Source organism: Pteronotus mesoamericanus, unplaced genomic scaffold (genome assembly GCF_021234165.1).
Source record: "Pteronotus mesoamericanus isolate MK-2021 breed Mesoamerican mustached bat unplaced genomic scaffold, CSHL_Meso_final contig_82, whole genome shotgun sequence".
NCBI lineage: Eukaryota > Metazoa > Chordata > Mammalia > Chiroptera > Mormoopidae > Pteronotus > Pteronotus mesoamericanus.
Window position 1 is genome coordinate 21,367,885 of NW_026555265.1, and position 21,997 is coordinate 21,389,881.

The 21,997-nt window shown below is 33.4% G+C and overlaps 1 protein-coding gene across 1 annotated transcript in view; it reads right to left on the bottom strand.

Annotated features, from left to right (window-relative positions):
• Window positions 1–21,997, bottom strand: part of ROBO1 (roundabout guidance receptor 1) — a 390,902-nt gene that overhangs the window by 79,637 nt on the left and 289,268 nt on the right. The window contains exon 7 of the mRNA XM_054585231.1: window positions 3,786–3,794. Coding sequence (XP_054441206.1) covers window positions 3,786–3,794 — 9 coding nt within the window. The remainder of the gene's footprint in view (window positions 1–3,785; window positions 3,795–21,997) is intronic.

Here is a 21,997-nt window from a genome sequence, read left to right on the forward strand (position 1 = left end):
TTGTTAAATGCATATTTACAGAATGAAATAGAGTTGCTTTGTGAAGAGGCTTTTTTATTACCTGAATTTCTAAAATTAACCTTATATTAAAAAGAGTCTTTGAGCTACAATTTGACCCCTTACATTCTAAGTACAATTGAAATTTGCATGAATAAATATCGTTTCTCATTTAGTGCTGCTCAAAGGTGAATAGACTTTAATCATCCAAGAACCTCCTGATGTAGGCAGGTCCTAAGATTTAACTCAAAAGCTCCTGAAATGCTACCATGCAAATTATAACCATTTAAAATCCTCAGTTCAATTACTTGGACAAAAATGAACTTAAAGCCAACAGTGGAGTCCAATGCCTCCTTCATTTACATAGACAAGGGCATGTTCAAACAGAATGTATATGGAAATGAGGGCAAATTTGAAACATCTGCTCATCCTGACATTATAAATACTGCCAGCTTTGTCCAAACTGTTTGATTTATACAGTCTTAAATGGCCACTTCATCCAGCAGTAAATAGAGTGTCAGAAAATTGTGTCAGTTACATTAAAAGCAATGGCAGCTGAAAACATTAGATTGCTGATGGAGTCACTCCTGGAAAAAAAAAAAATGCTTGTTTGGACTATGCTTTATGCTTGGAAAAGTGTGCACTGAATATAAGTCTTTTTACCTACTGTTTACACTTTTCACATTCATTTCTTATCAACTGTCTGAAACACCTAATTATTCTTTCTTGTCTCAGTTTAAATTGAAGTGAATGTTTTAAGCCAGACATTTAACAGTTTATACAGAATAGGGTTCTTCTAATCCACTTTTAAAGACTGCTCCATTGTTTCTAACATTCTCCCTAAAAGTACTTTTAGTTACTTATGTCAGTCACTTAGGATAACTCCATAAAGTGAATATGAATAAAAAATTATATTCACATTATTCCTACAAATGTTTCCTCTCAGCTCACAAGAATATGATTTCTCTTATTAATGAAGGTAAGGATGTGAAAGGGTATTTTTCTCTAGCTAAATATTTTCTGGTCAATCTAAGACACATATACAGATATTTCTAATATATTTCATATATACACTTTATAAATTTATTTTATATATATATATATATATATGTAATTCCTTAGAAAAAAGGATATGTAAAACAACTTGCTGAAAATTACATGGTGGCAAAGCTGAAGAAAGCAATTAGCTCTCCTAACTCTGTCTATGCTCCCTTTTTATTTTTAATTGAGGTTTAGTAGAAATTATACCATTTGCTGGAAAATTATAGGAGACCTGAACAATCAGGTCAAATGCCTTCAAATGTCTTGTAACTTACAAGGAAGAAAATACAAAGTTAGGAGATATAGTTTAGGTTCAGTTTGGTAACGCTAAAGTTCTAGCTTATAATTTTTTAAAACTCTGATTGTAATTGAATGGTTTACTCATGCATTTAGCAAACACTGTCATTATCCAGGTATAATAAAAAGCATATGCATCATCACTTGGGGATTTTCCTTCACACACACCCATACAGGAGCATTTGATTCATTCATTAGGAGTTGAAATAATTGACGTAGATATCAGAGGGAAAAACTGAAATGATTGACTGGTTAAAAAAACTAAAACCAGAAGAGACTTTAATTTGTTTCAATAAAATAATAACAAATGATTAATTAAATGAATGGGAGAATGTGACTTTGCACTATACAGGGAATTTGGTTAGGAAAATATAAATGTTTTAACCGCTTAGACAAGTAAAAACTTCGGGTGGTCTCTTTCCTATATCTCAGAAGCAGGTCTAATAACGTGTGCCAGAATCCACGTTTCTTTTATAAAATGCCAGCTCTCTTCAGACCTCAAAGACCTATTTGGGAATGAGGGATAGAAACCCTTACGCTAACTACATTTATCCTGCAGCAATCCTTCCACACAGGATATTTGACTGGAAATGAATTCACTATATTTTATAGGCATATTGTTGAGCCAACATCAGCAGTGACATCAGCCACAAGGTATGTCTTAGAAATAGAACTTTAAAAGAATCCCCTATACATGTATGTTAAATATCAGATATAGATATATTTCTAAAAATAATTTACATGAATTAAATACACCTATTTATCAATGTATCTTAATCAGCTATCTACTTAGATTGACCGTTCATAATATGTATCTAGTTGGTATTTACGATGAAATGTTAGAATTTTCAAGGCTGTAACATTAAAACTTGATATAACCAAAAATACATAATCATGTTAGTAATGTCACATATGGTCAGTGTTGAAAATTTTGAAAATGAGACAAGCAAAGAAAAAAAAGAAAAGCTACCTATAATTTAACCATGCCAATCGGACTGTATTGTTTTAAAATATTCTCACGATATCACTTAATTATGCTTTAATAATCCATATAAAATTATTTAACCAACGTATTAGTTTTAAATTTAGCTCATTTCTAATTTTCACTATTAAAAACAGTGGTGTGATTAACATCCTTCTCAATTATATTCAAAATTATTCCAACTGGCACTTTCTCTACCCGGGCACTTTCCTCTCAAATCTCACAAATACTGAGTATTAACATGTTATCCAAACTAAAAATGAAATTCCCCCTTAATTAGCATTTTTTATGTCAGTGACATGACATGAAACACTTATCTTTGTATTACTTTGTCACAGATACCCGATTTGTTGAGGAGATTGTGTCCTTATCTTTTTAATTTCTAATTACTATTGAAAGGCTAAAATTTTATCTACTTCTAATATATGTTATATATATATTTGCATTTTGTTAACAATCTTTTTAATCTGGTTAGGTTATATAATGCATACATAATATGTGTAAACATTCAACTCCATTCTCATACAGAACTCTTGTCTTTACTTTATATGTTTAAGTTTTAGTCATCTAGATTTTTGTATATATAGTAGCACATAGAAAGTTATTTTTTTCAAATAGCCTATTATTTTATCACCATTATTGAATAATCTGACCTATCTGTTTTAATGTGAAGTGACACTTTTATAATATTTGCGCAGCTGAAAAACCAAAGAGGTACTTTTAGGGTCAGAATTACTTTCTGAAATAACACTTAGCATACCCACAGAAAATTCTCCAAAAATGGTGTCCCAAACATCACTTTAAAGAGTGAATGGGCCTTCCCCAAGTTACTGAGCATGAAAGTACTCAGTAACCTAATGGCTATTTATATGAGAACAAATGTTTATCAAAGCAAACTTCAATAAAGTGTGGACATACCATGTAGTTACTTCTTACACAAAATGAAGTGAATCTGACACACAGAAATGAAAATGAGTATAAAGAGCTCAAACTGCAAGATTATTCACTAATAGGACTTTTAATGACTACTGTTGAACAACAGTTACAAAAACTCAGATGGGCAGACATGAATACATAAACATATTTTGGAAAAATAATCCAAATTGTTCTTTGGGTGCTTATTTTGGTTTGTTTAGCTTATGAGAATATAAGTTGAAATAGTACTTTACCAACATACAGTCTTAGCACTTATTTTATCACTCATGTAAGGAGGAAAAAATAAAAGGATTCAGATCACATATCATTTAATAATACATAAAGTTAGCAACCCCATTACCTTTACTCTTTGTCAGTTACCCATACTTCCTGCAGACTTTATTCTGTGCAGTCTGTCTTTGTGGCCAATGACAAGTGAAACATGGAGGCTGACTGGTTGAAGGACATGGAAGGGTATGGATGGAAAGGGGAAGAGAAGTTCCAGTCACAGTGACACGGTGATTAGAAGATGGCCAATAAAATGTCAACTTACCAGACCCAACTAAAACAAAAAAAAAAAGAAAACATGGAATAAATAAAAATAAAAATAAAACAGAAAACAAAACAGAAAAAGTAATTTAACAATGATTTTCATTTTAAAATAAAATAAAGAACACATTAATACTTGGATGCATGACTTATACTGTCCATGAATGAATATATTTGTTAGCATTTTAAGTATAATCATGAATAATTTAAGATAAATAGAAATGAATCTTAAAATCTCTTCAGTGATTAAATGGCAGAGCTAAAATGGATGACAGCTATAAAATTATAAAACACTTTCCAATGGCTTTACATTTTGCTACCAGATGACAGGGTTAGATAACTATATGTTTAACGAGTTTTGAAAACACTATAAATTTTAACTGCTAATGCTATACAGGTTAGAAATCAAGCATCTTAATAAAAGATAAAAAAGCGTTAAATTCTATAAACCCACCTCAGATTAATTTTTTAAAGGTTCATGCTGCCAATGATATTCTATTAAACCATGTATCTCACACTTGAATAAGCATAAGTTTATGTTTAAAATACATATTATGATTCTATAGGTTAGGAGTATGGCCTGAGATTTTGCATTTCTAACAAGCAACCAGGTGTTATTGGTCCATGACCACAGGTTGAGTAGCGAGATTATTAAAAGGTATTGTATATGAAGTCTTGCATATTTTCAGTTGAGAAGAAACATAAAAATATGAACATATTATAAGTTTATAACAATAAGAAAGTCATAATTACATTGCATGTTTTCACTATTGAAACACTGGGTGTTTTAACATAAACTAATACATATTTTAAATACTAGAAAACAATTGTTTTGTTTCCCTTTTTTAGAAGCAAAGACAATTACTACTGTCAAATGCAGAACTTTTTCATAAAAGCCCAGTAGAAGCCCACATAATTTTACTCGAATAAATAATTCCTATGTCAGCAAATCAAAACTAAAACACTTAATATGCAATCCTCTAGTTTAAGTAAATGAACTATGCCAAGCACCACTGCTGTGAAATAGTAGTTTTACAAGAGACAGAAGGTCTTGTTTCTATTGTTACCATGTATACAACATTTAAAAGTAACTCACAAGCACATTTTAATGTACAGGTTCCCTTCAACATGAATGAAATAACTTGTCTTTATGTTTCGCTTGAAAGAAAAACATTTTAAGCATAATTTTTTTCATTCATTTGGGCAAGAGAAAGAAAAAAAACTTTTCTCATTTACTCAAGCATAATGTTTATAATAGAATCAGCTATGTTCTCCAAATTTAAAAACACAAAGTAAATCAGACTTGGTTACAATTCTTGAAACCTCAAAATGATGTCTTTTAAATGACAGGAAGAAATACTTAGAAACTGTAAGAAAGAGAACCTGATAAACTGTAGCAACAAAATTTTGCTTTGAAAAAAGCAGAAGGTGTAGAATCATATTTTGGGGTAACCAGAAAATAAATTTGATCTAATTAGACTCATATATTTAAAAGTAGAGCCTATTTAAATTCAAGAGATTATGGGAATGATTCCTAAATGTTTTCTAGTTGTACAATTTAAGCACTTTAAAATTTCTTAAACATTTCAAAAATATCCAACATGTTAAAAATAAGAAAATTATTGGAAAGCAGCTCATCAAAATTTAAAAAGTACTTTTTCCTTGTTTATATCTTTTTCCAGCAATTAAATTATAAGGTCGAATATTTTATTGAAACCCAATGTGTTTAAGAATTTTAATACAATACATTTGCCTATTATGTTAAAGACAAATAATAACTGGAAAATATTTCATAGTGTATTAAGGACACTAAAAGTTATCTAAGAACAATGTTTAACATAAAAGCTTCTAAAACAGAAGTATGTGAGAGAATCCTTCTTTGAATAACCATTTTAGCTTTTAATAACCATGATTCTCAGGAAATGATTCCTTTTACCTAAATGAAAACCTGCCTGTCACAGCTGAATCCCCTTTTCATTTGCTCTAGTTTCAGAAAACAAATAAATGCCATCAATATCCTGCATATAAAATCCTTCTGCTCATTTGAAGGAAATTATCATCCCAAACTTTCTCTTTTAAAAACATAAATGGTAGAAATTTCTTTAAATTTTTCTCAGATTTCCCCTTTCTCCTTGCTTCTCTCAGGGTTAGGTCTAAGGACTTTCTTTCCATGCAGAGTCAGGACCTTCTATACAACAGGCAGTGTCTGTGAGTGTCTAGTTAGGTATGTGCAGAATCAAAAAGAGGAAAGACGGATTTGGATCATGTTCATTCATTATCTACTAAAGTTTGTGATTCATGAGTGGTTTCTCTCTTACCCTCCTCATGTCTCTTCTCAACAACTTTTCTTTCTGCTATAAAGGCTAGGAACACTTCTATCCCATCTCCTTCTTCCCCCTAAGTAGGAAGAAAAGCCTCTCTGTCTCTGTCTCTATCTCTAATAAGACAATAAAACTCTAAAATTTTAGTGCTGGAAGTGACCTTAGGACTTATCAGTCTAACCCTATCCTTCTTGCTCGAGAAACAGAGAACCTAAATTGTTAAATAACTTTCTCAAGGCCACAAATGACTATCCAAAGCCTGCCTTCCAGGCCTCTTGCTTAAATCCAACTCTCCACAATTTTCTCACTGTTTAATCAGTTTGGGGAGAATGAAATGCAACAGGGCACCAAATGTATTTGATTTTACATTTTAAGTAATTCCTCATTATATTAAAAATATTTAGCTATTGTTTTAAAAATACATGAAAAATTAACAGGTAGGAAGAACTCAGAGCCTCTTGAAAGGTTCACCTTTTGGTGAACTAACAAAAAAATAAAGTGACACAATTATTTCTTACAGGTGAAACAATTTAAATGCCAATACTTGAAACTATTATAAATTGAATAAAATAGTACTCCTTTGAAACATGAGAACAAATAATATTTTCACAAATTTTTTCTTAAGGTAAATATGCCAAATAGGAAGGTAAAAATAACCTTTGAAAATAAATATACAGTTAAGAGATTAAAAGGCACTATTTAATTTTTTAAAAATAGAAACATTATGCAGATTATAATACATCTCCAGTAAAAACTCTATTTTTTTTTTATATTGAAGTACTTTAAGAATGAGATGAGGGATTAGAGAACGTGCCAGAAGGCTGAATTTGTAGGAGGCATACTGTTTTCACTTAGATTATATTTTCACAGGGGAGAAGGGAAGGAGAGTTACAGTAAGTCTAAGTATATACACACACATTTATATAAGTTACATAATTATAAAACTCTTGTTCCTTTTTGTGATTGAAAGAAAAAAGAACTTCATTAAAATAGAGATAATACAAATATTATATACTTGACTAATAGTTTGTTTTTAAACAACTGTTTAAAAGTTTGGGAAGATTTAGCCTTTCCTCTCTCTTAAACACACACCCACTTAGCATAAGAGACTTTCTTCCTCTTTTGAATGTTACATCAGAGGTCTCCAGATTATTTAATTACTTTGATGTCTTCTTTCTAAGAATATACATGGTTCAGACAATAACTGTTAGGCATAAATAGGATAAAATAAGAGATAAAGGAAGCAAAAATGTAATGAAGAAAGGAATGAAGGAAAGAAAAAAAGAAGGAAGGCAGAGGAGAGAGGGAGGAAGGGAGGGCCAGAGGGAATACTCATTTTTCTATCTGTCATATTCAGGAGATGTGAGTCAAAAAGATGATAAATATTTTAAAAAATTATAGAGGGGCTGAAGGAAGAGACTTTTTTTGGTCTGAGAAAATAAGTTAGCTGGACAGATACTTAAGTCTTCAAATCAGGTCTAATAAATACAGGAACCAGCCAATCTTGATAATTACTTAGGCCCGAAGAGAAGATAATGGGCCTAAATAGCATGAATGACTTAAGGAAAGTATAGAAGAGAAGCAGTTAACAGTAAAGGTCAGTGAACCATGAATTGGTTGCCAACTGTGATGTCTCCAGAGGTCTTTAAAAATGGGATTTATATTCATTTGGCTACAACAGTTTAGCTATAACCCTGTCTGGTAAAGGAATAGAGCAGCTGACTTAAAGTGCTTTCTATGCTATTATTTTAAGAGTATGGAAATTCAGAACCAAAGCCGGAGAACAGATACATTCTTTTTAGTTAATATTATCTTAAGCTGATGAAGTACTTCATACAATAGCTTTCCTGATAAATCCAAAAGATATCAGAAATATTTCAAGAAAGTAAAACATTTGCATAATTGGCACAACATTATGATTAAGAGTGTGGTGCTTTTACACTGATAACTCCATTTTGGAATATTAATGGCAATTTGAGTTTATATTTAAAAGTTACATAAATGTTGAGATTCTTCACTGCTGGCTTTGGTCATACAACTATTTTGAAATGTAATGACAGAAGATTAGCACAGTATTTGGGTCTAAAGTAATTTAAGTGTTCTAAATTCCTTGAATGACTCTACAGAAGATTTCATAGTTAAGCAGGTTTATCTATGGTAGAACCAATCCTATTAGTAAATATTGGAGAACAGCAGTTTTCTTGAATGGGCTACAAAGGAAATCACCTTGACTAAGGGGTTTTTCTCCTAGTTCATAGATGTTAATTTTCATTATTACTAGCTAAATTCTAATGAATCCTCAAATTGATATGATTTTTTTCCATTTTCATATATAATGTTTTTTGAATAGCAGGGTTCTATTAACAAATATGACAGACTAGAACTGTAAATATCACATTCCAGAAGAATATGAATGGAGTAAAAGTAGTAAGCTACAAGGTTTTGGTGGAAAGAAACATTTTTATTAAAACAGAAGAACACAAATTTTCAAGTAGTAAAGCTATCTACATTTGAACTGTATTCACTATTATGCTAGAGCAATTATATTCATAGGCATTCATGAGTGATAATATCTCTCCCAATTAAAAATCCTTAGAATATTTTAATATTAAGGTATGATTTCTTTTGGGGAAAAAGATTTGAGTTTAACATAAAAGCCTGTCATCATGTCTTTCAACTTCTCAGACACTAAAATAGAGTGATTATGAGCGGGCCTTTTAGAATATATTTAATGGATACACCAAATACTATGAACTTTTCCCCTCCATTCAAATTTCACAGTATTCTGTATGTAGATCCATAGTTCTGGAGATAATTCTGGCTGTCACAACTGAGAGGGGCGGTGTTTCTGGCATACAGAGGACAGAGGCTGGGATGCTGATGAATACCCTATAATGCATAAGACAGCTCTTTACAACGAAGAATGATCCAACCCAAAATCTTAATAGTGCCAGGACTGAGAAACCTTGCTATAGCTTATCTATTCAATCTAACGTTTAACTGCATACTAATGAATAATTATTTCCCTAAATATATAAAAAAGTGCCTTGTACAATGACTTAATTACCAAAGGTATTAAAAAAAAAAAGTTAATATTATTCCTCTTTCCCATCTGCTTCTAAAAATGTCACAACTTTACCAAAAAGTATTTAGTAAATGGTGCAACTTAATTATTTGCCTACTAAAGACTGTGAGATTGAAATACAGCTAGTCATCAACCGATGACAATTTGTATGCCCACTGACATAGAATCTTGGGATCATAATTTTGATGGTAATATTCCCTAAATCAATTTGGAAAGCCAGAAACCTAGATCTTTTCTCTCCCTCTTCTTTGAGATACAGAATCCATTACGCAATTCCATGGCTTTTATTTTGTAACTATCTTTCCACTCCACCCATCTCTTTCTACCTCTGTTGCCACCTTCTGGCCATGTGATTCAATAGGACTCACCTGCACTACTGTTAGTGCTTTTATCCAATCCAGTTTCACAATGTAGCCAGAGTAATTAAGAACAAAACTAAACTAATAGGATTATAGTACTTTTTTTGCTTAAAGATGTTTCAATATCGTCCCATTGCTCTTAAAATAGAGAGCAAATCCTTAACATGGCCTTGTTATGTAACTCCTCAGTGTCTTCTCATATTACCTCTCCCCCTCTGTCTCCCTAACTAGCCCCATAGGTCTCCTTTTAGTCCTTGAGGAGGTCATGCTCCATCTTACCTCTGGTTTTCTTCGTGCTGCATCCTGGGATCCTCCCATTTCACTTATTTAATTCCTGCTTACCTTAGCTCTCAGCTCATAAAAAACGAAATCTTCAAGAAACTATCTTCATATTTGATAGTCTATTATCAGAATGCTACCTTAACTTTTCTCCCATAGCACTTATACTTTAAAATTATACATTTGCATGATTATTCTATAAATGCCTGTTTTCCAAACTAGCTTATAAGTTCCATGGGGCAAGTACTTAACTATTTTGTTTGCCATAATGTCTCTGGAACTTTCCAAGTTGATGACATTATTCATATTGCAAATATCTATTAAAACTGTGAACAAATGACATTTGTGATGTTCTAATTGCCCAACTGAAAGAACTTTTTCCCTCCCTGGCTCATCTAAATCTTTACAAATATACTTTTTTATATTCTGCTGCTAGTGTACATATTTCTGTATATTGCTTGCTCTTATTCATGAAGCTGTAATAAGCTTCATGAAGACAGGCTACATGCCTTATTCATCTGTGCTTCCTTCACAGTGTCCAGTATACTTTTTTTTTTTTTACACAGAAAGTACTCAAGAATTTCTTTATTTGAAAATTTGTATTGCTCATCTTCACACAGCATATTTCACAGAGATCTTCAGTTAAGGTACATGAAAATATAATAATGCAATTACTCAACTAAAGAAAGGAGGGCAAGTCAAAGAACAAATCTAGAGGGCCCACGGACAACGACAGCGTGGGGAGCGCGGAATGCGGGGGAGGGGCGGTGGGCAGGGCAGGGGACAGCAATGGAGGAAAGTGGGGGCAACTGTAATAAACAATAATAAAAATATTAAAATAGAATTACTCAACTGACAGTTAAACAACTTTGGATCAAGATTCTGTTCCAAATTAATCAGGTTTATCCTCAGGTGTCACAGAAACTTTTTACATTTCAGTTAATTACAAGCCATCAATGTTAGCTGACTCTGTGTCAGATCATATGCTACAAGCCCTCCCAGTAAATCAGTAGGAAAGAGTTCAATATACCAGTTACCAATTTTTCAAAGGGTGGAAAGGGAAGATTAAGTAACTTTCCTAAGATCACACACCATGCAAGAAATACAAGATTGGAATTCAGGTCTGTACTGTTCTTAAAATTCTTGTTGTTTTTACTACATTGCATGACCTGTTTATTTAAACAAAAATGTTAAAACTTATAATAATGTAGTCTTGTTTCTGAAGCATTTTGGATCTATCATCTACACAAAATAACTTTCAATAAACAATTCTTTATATTTTCCTTGGCTGGTGTGGCTCAGTTGGTTGGAGTGCTATCCCATAACCAAAAGTTGTGGGTTCGATTCCTGCTCAGGGCACATACCTAGGTTGCAGTTCAACCCCAGCTGGGGCACCTGCCATCTCCAGTCTGTGCATGTACAGGAGATAATCAATTGATGTTTCTTTCACATTGCTGTTTCTCTCTCTCCCTTCCTCTCTCTCTCCCTTTCTCTCTAAAACTATGAAAAATAAATGTCCTGGGGTGAGAATAATAAAAAATAATAATTATTTACATTCAACCTCCATTTATGATTAAAATTCTCAAAAAAGGGTGTAGAAGTAACTACCTCAATTTTAATAAAGGCTATGTATGACAAGTTCCCAGCTACCATCATAGTCAATAATGAAAAGCTGAAAGCTTTTTCTCTATGATCAGGAACAAGATAAGAGTGCCCACTCTAACCAGTATCACTGACTATAGTATTAGAAGTCCTAGCCATAGCAATCAGACAAAAGAAAAAAAAGAAAAAATAGAATTAAAAAATAGAAAGAAAAGAAAAGGCATCTAAATTGGAAATAAAAGTAAAACTGTCACTATTTACAGATGACATGATACTATATATAGAAAACCCTAAAGAAGCCACCAAAAATTAATAAAAAAGAATTAGTTAAGTAGCAGGATACAAAATCAATATACAGAAATTCATCATGTTCCTATACATTATTAACAAACAACCGGAAGAAATGAAGACCATTCAATTTGCAAATGTATCAAAATAAATAAATTTAACCAAGGAGGTAAAAGACCTTACTCTGAAAACAACAGGACACTGAAGAAATGAATTGAAGAGGCCACACATGAATGGAAAGATATACCATGCTCACAAATTGGAAAGACTGATATTGTTAAAATAAACATGCTACCCAAAGAAATCCACAGATTCAATGCAATCTCTATCAAAATACCAATAAGATTCTTCTCAGAACTAGAATAATCTAAAAATGTATATGGATCAACAAAAGACCCCACATAGCCATAGTAATCTTGAGAAAGTGGAACAAAGTTTTAGGTAACACACTCATTATTTCAAACTGCACTACAAAGCTACAATAATCAAAACATTATCATATTAACACAGAAACAGACACATAGATCAATGGAACAAAATAGGGAGCCCAGAAATAAACCCTCACTTACATGGTCATCTAATCTATGATAAAGGACACAAAAATATACAGCGGGAGAAACAATAATCTCTTTAACAAGTGGTGTTGTTATGTGCAAAAAAAAAAGAAAGAAAGTGGACCACTCTCTTATATCATACACAAAAATAAACTCAAAATGGTTTAAACACTTAAAAATAAAGCTGGAAACCATAAAACTAGGGGAAAAATACAGCTATTAAGTTATTTGACATGATTTTGAGTAGTATCTTTTTGGATATGTCCCCTTGAACAAGTAAAAAAACAGCCAAAAAAAAAAAAAAAAAAGGACTTCATCAACCTAAAAAGCTTCTATACATAAAGGAAATCATCAACAAAAGAAACAAACAAACAAATAACTTACTGAATGGGAGAATATATTTGCAATTGATATATTCAACAAGGGGTGATATCCAAAATATATGAGGAATTCATATGACTCTCAAAAACAACAACAATAAAAACACAGAGATGGCCAACAGAAATATGAAAAGATGCTCATCATAACTAACCATCAGAAAATGTAAATAAAAACCACAATGAGATATCACTTCACACCAGTCAGAATAAGCTACTATAAAAAAGTCAACAGATAACATGTTGGCAAGGATGTGGAGAAAAGGGAACCCTCATGCATTACTGGTGGGACCCCAAATTGTTGCAGCCACTAGGCAAAACTGTATGGAGGTTTGTCAAAAAACAAAACAGTTCTACCATATGACCCAGCAAGTCTACTTCTGGAGATTTATCTAAAGAAAATAAAAATACTAAATTAAAAGACATATGCACCCCTATGTTCATTACAGTACAATTCACAATAGCCAAGATATGAAAGCAACCTAGATATCCATTGATAGATGAATGCATAAAGAAGATGTGATGATGCACACACACGGTAACAACAATGGAATATTGTGCAGCAATAAAAAAGAATAAAATCTTGCCATTAGCCATAATATGGATTGAACTAGAGGGAATTTCACTAAGTGAAGTAAGTCAGACAGAGAATGACAAACTTGACAAATATCATATGCTGTGGAATCAAAAACAAAACAAATAAAACCAAACAAAAACATACTCATAGAAATAGAGACCGAAAGGATGGTTACCAGAGGAGAGGGGAATGGAAGGATGGGTGAAAAAGGTGAATGGGAATATAGTCAATAATATTGTTTTAAGTTTGCACAGTGACAGATGATTACTACAATTAGAGGGATGATGTCATTGAAAGGTATAAAATTGTCAAATCACATTGGAAACTAATAATAACAAATATAATATTGTATACCAACTTAGCAACTATATTAAAATTAAAATAACTAATTTATAATCAAAATCAATAAAATGAAATGGAAACCTATTGAACAGATCATATATCTGCAAGTCATATATTTAATCAGGGGTTAATAGTGAAACTATATAAAGAATTCCTACAACTCAATAGGTAAAAAGCAAAGAATCTGATTAAAAAATGAGCAGAGGACTGAAACAGACACATTCCCCAGGAAGACATAGAGATGACCAACAGATACTTGAAAAGATGCTCAACTTTATTATAAAAGAAATCTAAATCAAAGCTATGATCAGATGCCACCTCATACCTGTTAGACTGGCAACTATCAATAAGACAAGAAATAATAACTTGGAGAAGATGTGGAAAAAAAGAAACCCTGTACACTTCTGGTGGGAGTCTAAACTGGTGCAGCCACTATGTAAAACAGTATGGAGATTCCTCCAAAAAAAAAAAAAAAGCCATATGATCCAGCAATGTCACTTCTGAGCATTTATCCAGGGAAAACACAACACTAGTTTAAAAAAGATATATGCACCTCAATATTTCCTGCAACATTATTTACACTAGCCAAGATATGAAAACAAGTGTACACCAATGGCTGAATGGATGAAGAAATGTGTTCTGTTTACACCATGAAACATTATTCATCCTTAGAAAAACACAAGAATTCTGCCATTTGAAACACAGATGAACCTTGAGGTCATTATGTTAAGTGAAATAAGTCAGACAGAAAAATAGAAATACCATATGGTCTCACTTAAAATTTGAAGTAAAAAAACAAACAAATAAACTCATAGATACAGAGAACAGATTGGTGATTGCTAGTGCCAGAGGTGGGGGTGACGGTAAAATGAGTAAAAAGGCCAAAGGTACAAACTTCCAGTTATAAAATAAATAAGTCATAAGGCTGTAATATACAGCATGACAACTATAGTTAATACTATTATACTGTTTATTGGAGCAGTTGAGAAAAAAGAACACTTGTACACTGTTAGTTGGAATGTAAACTGGTACAACCACTAAGGAAAACAGTATGAAAAATTCTTTAAAAAGTATTAATAGCATTACCATATGACCCAGCAATCCCTCTTCTGGTTATCCACCTGAACTATTGGAAAACATTTGTTCATAAAGATATATACATACCTATATTCACCGTAGCATTATTCATGATAGTCATGTCAACAACTTAAATGTCCCTCAAAGGATGACCAGTTAAAAATGTGGTAAATACACATGACACGATATTACTCAGCCATTAAAAGGATGAAATATTGCCATTTGTGACAACATGGATGGATCTTAAGAGTAACGTGTTAAGTGAAGTCAGAAAGAAAAGAACAAGAACCATATGATTTCACTCATATATAAAACAGAAAGCAACAAACAAACTCATAGACAGAGACGGCAGTGTCACGGCCTTCAGAGAATAAGGGGGTTGGGGGAGAATGAAGAAGGTAGTGGGTTAAATATATGGTGACAAAAGGGCACTAGACTTTGGGTAGTGAGCACATGAGGCAATATTACCGAATTAAAAAACACTGAAAATTATATAATGTAATAAACCAATGTTATACCCCAATAAATTTGATAAAAGGAAAGTTCCTAAGAGAGCAAATCTTAAAGTCCTCCTCATAAGAAAAAACAATTTTTCATAACTATATATGGTGATGGATATTAACTAGAATTACTGAGGTGATCATTTTGCAATACGGACAAATGTTGAATCATGATGTTGTACACCTAAAACTAATGTATATTTCAATTATACTTTAATAAAAAGGGAAATTATTTAAATGTACCTTTCCTGCATTAATAAATTAAAATGGACACATAATTATTCTGCTCATATTTGGACAGTTTTCACCCTTATAAAAAGGTTTGGGGGGGAATGGCTCATGATATATTTTACTTTCTCATGGAAAAACAATATCAAAACAGCCAATATCACCTCTGAACGGTGATATGCTACAAGCTTTAGGACAACCACTGTAAATGTCAAGTGTATGCAGTTAAATATCACAATATATGTTCACTGTTTGCTACATATGTATCTGATCTCAATTTTCTCCTCTGTAAAACTAACCAAATTAAATGATTTGTAAGCTCCACAGGATATCTAACATTCAAAATCTCAACACTCCAGTACAGAAATTATATAATTTAACATTTATTCCCCCAAAAACTAAATCAGGCCAAATTTATTTATTATCAATTATATTTAGTAATTTAGTACATTTGGGAAAAACATCTATATCACTGGGCAAAGAAAACCAGGCCACCGTTATGTAGATGAATAAATCACAGTAAAGTTCAGAACATAATGGAAGGCCCACGATGTGCTATTTACTAGTGTGGTACAGTATCATTATTTGTTACAGAATCATCTTATGTATCCATTATTTTTTTGTACCTGACTATTCTATTTCTTCAAATACTTGCTTGGCACACACATTAAGAGAGTGTTTCAAATTATCCATAAGTAAGCCATGTGGTGAATGCTTTTCCTTTTGAGTAAGTTTTAAGATTTATATCAGTTTGTTGGAAATAACCAAAAGCAACCAAAACCCTTTATGAGTAAATGAAAAAAATCTAAGCGAATGTCACATCTTCAACAGTCATTAGGGTTAAAATGGCTATTTCTGAAAGGCTATGAGAACAGAAGAAGTTATTTACATTGCCCATCCTACAGGAAAAAAAAAGGAAAAGAATTACAGGCCATAATCCTGCTGGGTCTCAATCAAATCAAATAACATAACAAAAAATTAAAAAACAAAAACAAAAACAAAAACCCCCAGCAGGAGTGGAGCTCAGCATTCTGTTTAGGTCCTTGGATCAGAACAGTTAGGAGAGGGAGCCATTCTCACAAATCATTCTCTTGTTAAATTCTGCAGTGGGACTTCATTAAACCTCTTGGCCGATGGCATTTTACTTTCAGCCAGTTTACAAAGGACTCAGCTTGGCAACACTAATTCTTTAAGTCTCTTCACACATTGACTTCTTAGGTTTTCTTTTTACAGTCACAAATCTCTTTTTCCTATCAGCCCTTCAAATTGTCTACTAATTTTTTTAAAAATCACTATTTTAACTCCAAAATAAATAACAACAGCAAGGAAAAAAAAATCACAAAAAAAATCTACAACAAATCCTTTAGAGAGGTTCCCCCTGCCCAAGATTTTATTTATATATTTTTAGAGAGAGGGGAAGGGAGGGAGAAAGAGAGGGAGAGAAACATCAATGTGTGGTTGCCTCTCACGCACCCCCGACTGGGGACCTGGTTCACAACCCAGGCATGTGCCCTGACTGGGAATTGAACCAGTGACCCTTTGCTTTGCAGGCTGGCACTCAATCCTCTGAGCCACACCAACCAGGGCAGGGAGGCTTTTTGAATAAGACTCGTGAGTTTAGCATTAAAAATAGTAATACATACACCAGGAGATGGCAAATAAATACAATATTGTGAGGTGTGTGTATTATAATATATGATTATAATTACATATGAATATATATTATAATTATATGTAAATTATACTATTATACTATATAAACTGTTATATATATAAATATGAATATCCCCCAACCCCTGAAATGCTATTTATTATAGAAACTTACTTGGGCCTCTTACTGGGCCTCTGGGGGTCACTGCACTGCCGTATGTCATGATGAGTCATTCCCCAAAGAAATGGTCTACTCTATCTTGTCAGAGTCTGGCAAAACCGTCACATACATATCAAGGTTCTCAAAGTCATCTAGTAAAGCTTTGGGGGGGTCTTATAATATGTGTTTCATCACAACGTTGATGAACTCACAGTTCTTAACCAGTATCTCGCATTATAGTAAACCTCACTTGGACCTGCCAAGAGGCCCCCTGACACTATTAGTTTTGGCTTTGAATCAAATAACCACATTAACGGTCAGAAACAATGGACTGTTATACTGCCAGATTTTCTGAAATCAGCAATTTAAGCGAACTGTTCCAACAAATGATTTAAATGAAGTCTACATCAAAGACGGGAAATTCAGACCTGGAAGGCCCAGCTTTTTCTCTCATTACTTCTTTTATGCCTGGGTATCATACGAGCTCTGAAAAGTCATATGACTCTTACACAAAGATCTCATCTGCTGATAGGAAGCTGAACATAGCAAACCCTGTATATGGAAACCACTAATTTATAAAGTAGGCCTTCTTTTCCCGTAGTTTGTTTTTTAAATATAGATTTATTAAATCTTATGCTCTAGTACTGGCGATAAAAGCCACAGCAAGCTATCTTGTTTTGCTTTTACCTAAGTTTTAAGTTTATATCCTGAAATAATTATTTAGTGACCCATTAAAAATAGGAAAAAATCCTCACACGCATGCAGTATGTTACACTCTTGAAGATTACCATGTGATTCGGTTATCTTCAAAGTTGTGACTTCACATCTTAGAAAATGGTCCAAATGAACAGATGCACATTCCTTTTAATGGATTATGCCTTTCATCCATTTTCAAAACTATTAAAGTTTTAAGTTATATGGAAGTTATTACTGGGGACCATCTAGCCAAATTATTTTTATCTCCAGTTAATTCAATTGTTCCAATATATGAATTATATTTATTCAAGGAACAGTGAAGGAATTCCACATTATTGATTCTATCAGGAAATTTACCAGCATTCAACATACCAGAAGGGATAATAATTATGTTTAGAGATCAAAGGAAGTCATGTTAGTTATGAATCTGCATAATTAAAAAAATCCTTATTTGGATCCAAATGCATATGTATGTATATCATTTTTAATGAAATGCATACTTTGTGTAATATGCTTTAATTATCTCCTGTTGCCTGAGGCAACTAGAATAAAAACGGACATATTTACCATAGTTACAGGAGCCTTGATAGTCATTTCTTAAAAAGTATTTATTGTATGTCGATGCGGAACTATTCTGGTAGACACGCACATGACTCAGACCCTAATCCTTTCCTGCGGCCAGTGAAAGGCGAGGAAGAGCACAGAAGGCAATGAAGTCCTCATTCTGACACATACGAAGACACATCATTAAAGTGGCCTCCTCTTCCTACTCTTTTATGTCGTCATTGCTTTTACTTTTATTGTGCATTTCAATCCTTCAAATAATGTACTAAACATTTCATATTTACAAGTTCATTCAACCCTCAAAACAATCATAAGCTAGACATTTTCACCCCATTTTACTGTTGAGAGAACTGAAAATCAGAAATTACTAACTTGTACACTCGGCATTTGAATCCAAGTGTGTGTGGCAGGAAGGCTGTCTTACCGATTCTATTTTACAAAATATTTTTATAAATATTTTTGCGGCAGGAAAAAAATAGATATCTCTTGGAAACACTTTCCAAAGGAATACTAAGGAGTAATTTTCAAAGAGAGATCTCAATATCAAAGAATCAAGAAATTATCTTGGCAATAGAGTAAAACAATTACCAAACTCTACATTAATCAGCTATCAAAATAAATAAATAAATCTCTATGGACAAAATAAATATTACTGGAAATCTGAAGGATTTTTAGTTGTTTTGGAAGAAGCCGATAAAAAATAATTATAACAAAAATTGCTTTTGCATAAGCACTTTATGATCTATGAATAACTTTTATGAAATACAATATTCTAGTTATTTTATTTTGTATCAGCTCACTGATGTTTGAATTATTATGAACATTCATTTATTTCCGCAGAGGAGGACACTGATACTCAGAGCAGTAAAGTCACTTACTCAGGATCTGACAGCTGGTATGGAACATGGCAGAGAGAGAGCAAAATATTGATTTGTTGTTCCACTTATTTACTCATTCATTGGCCGACTCTTGCATGTGTCCCGATGGGGGATTGAACCTGCAACCTTGAGTGTATCAGGATGATGTGCTAACCGACTGAGCTACCTGGCAAAGCTTCTTCAAGGACTCTTACCTGATCTGAGTCCAAGAATAGGAGTAATTAGCAAGTAGAGGATGGGCCAGGGCATTTTAGACCAAGGGGGCAACAAAGAAAAGCCCAGAGGCAAGCCACATACTATGTGCACAGAAGAATATATAAACAATATAGTGATCTTGGACTGAAAGGGAGACACAGCAAGAAAAAAGGCTAGTGACCAGGCAGAGCACTAAGTATTTTGGATGTTATTCTGGAGAGGTGAGAACCATGGTGATTTTTTTACAGATAAAAGTAATGACACTAGATTTGTATCTTGGGTTGATGAATATGTTGTGTGGAGAATGGTTTCTGTGGGGCAAGAGGGAGGCAAGGAAACTGGTAAGAGGTTAACCGTTTCACTGCTAGGGAAAGGAGCTGGTGTAAAGCAATAATAAGAAGGTGAGAGATTTTGTGATGACTTGCCATATGAGAGTGAACAGAGTAAAGCATGACCCACCGCTACCCAAGCTATCTACTGATGCATATCTGCAGGTGACACTGCTTTCAACTGAATGTGAGAGAGAATTCTGCCTTGGATGCCTAGTCTCCCATTTTTACTGCCTCACCATTATTTCCTGTGAATAAATAATCACACTCAGCTTAGTAGAAACTTAACAGCTTAAATGGACACCTGATAGTTGCTTCTTGTTTCACTGAAAGTTTTAACTGCTGGGCAATTTCTGAGTTTACTAGGACGTCATATAGGAGTCAGCAAAGCTTCTTGTTTGAGGCGTGAGGTTCACTAGCAGCAAGGAGAGGGGCTCAAGAAAACCTCCCATTAGTAGCAACTAAGTCAGCCAAGAGACAGAAATGAGTCTTTTTTTTCCCTACCATTGTGTCTCCCTGGCCTCATGGCAATCTCAGGCTTGAAAGCTCACCCTCCCAGTAGCTGTCAGTGGCTAATCAATCCTAATGAGGAAGGACTCTTTCCTTCACTGTACTGTGACAAAAATAGTGATGGGAAGCATCAGACAAAAACAACAACTCTTCAAAACGGAAGGCAACGCACATCCTTCGGATCATTCATTTGAACATTCCTAACGTATGCCAACAATATGATTTAAAGAGATAGTGACATCCCTCATGATATCATATTTTATAATTTAAAAATTAAAACAAATGAAATTGAGGGAATAGAATAATTGTACATCACGCGAAGAATGGACAAGGACGTAGGAGAAAAGAGCTGGGATTTCTCGGAAATCCTACTCGTCTGGTAGCAGAGTGTTACCTGGTTCAGAGACACTGGCATCTGCCTTTTCTTTTAACAGAGTGGTTGCTGAAAAGGCAGAAAAGCAACTGTTTCCTGAGCTAAAAAGAATAACTGGTCCCTAAGAGAGGCCTGTGGAGGAGTGCAGTGAGGTGTGAACTAAGATCTCAGTGTCCAGAGTCCCGGGTCTGACTGGCCCCTCACTGAGGGCTAAAGGGAAATGGGAGGACTAAATGTCTTTTAGTTACTATTGAAAGAGAGACAGACAAAAATGGGATTAGATTTTCTTAATGGCTCAAGTCAGTGAAGATAATACGTGATTGCTTGTGGAACGGCTGGTGTATGGAAGTCCGTTTTCAGTTTGGTTTCCTGTGACAGACACAGTGATGGGAACATGATCACTCTGGTGATAGAGGGACGCAAATTTACTCTGGAAATGAAATTTTAACAGTAATAAGAGCTGCTTTATCTGTAAAGTTGCAAAGGGAGTGGAAGGATTAATAATGCCCTCTAGTTTGCTTTGTTTAAGCAATCAGTATCACTGAAGCGGAGAGTCATCAGAAATCTTAGAGGCAGACGGCAAATTAGGAAATGGGAGAATTTAGAGTTTAAACTGTATATGGCCTTATCTTCTGCTTTCTTTTGGGATATCACTTGTCAAAAGTGGAATTATTTAAAAAACTATCGACATTTTTATCATAAATAAATAATTACTAAATTAAAGGGTTTGTTACTAATACTATAATAAAGAGAATTATTTGTCTTCCTTTATTTTTTTTAATTGTTTTGAAGTTGCATCCATTATGCTTTTCTTAAAGGCTACTTCCAGCCAAAGGCAAAAAAAAAAAATCATAAATTGGTTCAAAAATAAAAACAAGTACAAAATTTAAGTCAGCTATTATGTGATTCCAAGAAGAACCCCGAGGCCCACAGGGCAAGCATTTAATAACGGTCTAATAGGTTTAAGATAGTAAAATATAAAACAAACCTGCTATCTTTCTCAGAACACCAAACAGAGCCATACATTTTACCAGTTTAAATGGCACACTATTTAAAAATCTGGCAGGGTTCCTCTGCCCTTCTATTTTGTTCTAGGTAGATTTTATATTTTATAGGTGTGCCACAACCTATAAAATGATTATAAATATCAGGGTGTATTTCTGTAAAATATGGAGCCATTATGCAATATGAAACCCTAGCTCAGAGGATATTTCTTTCGTACCAAGACAGAGCCAGCAATCCTAACACTTGTCTAAATGAGACACTAAAGTG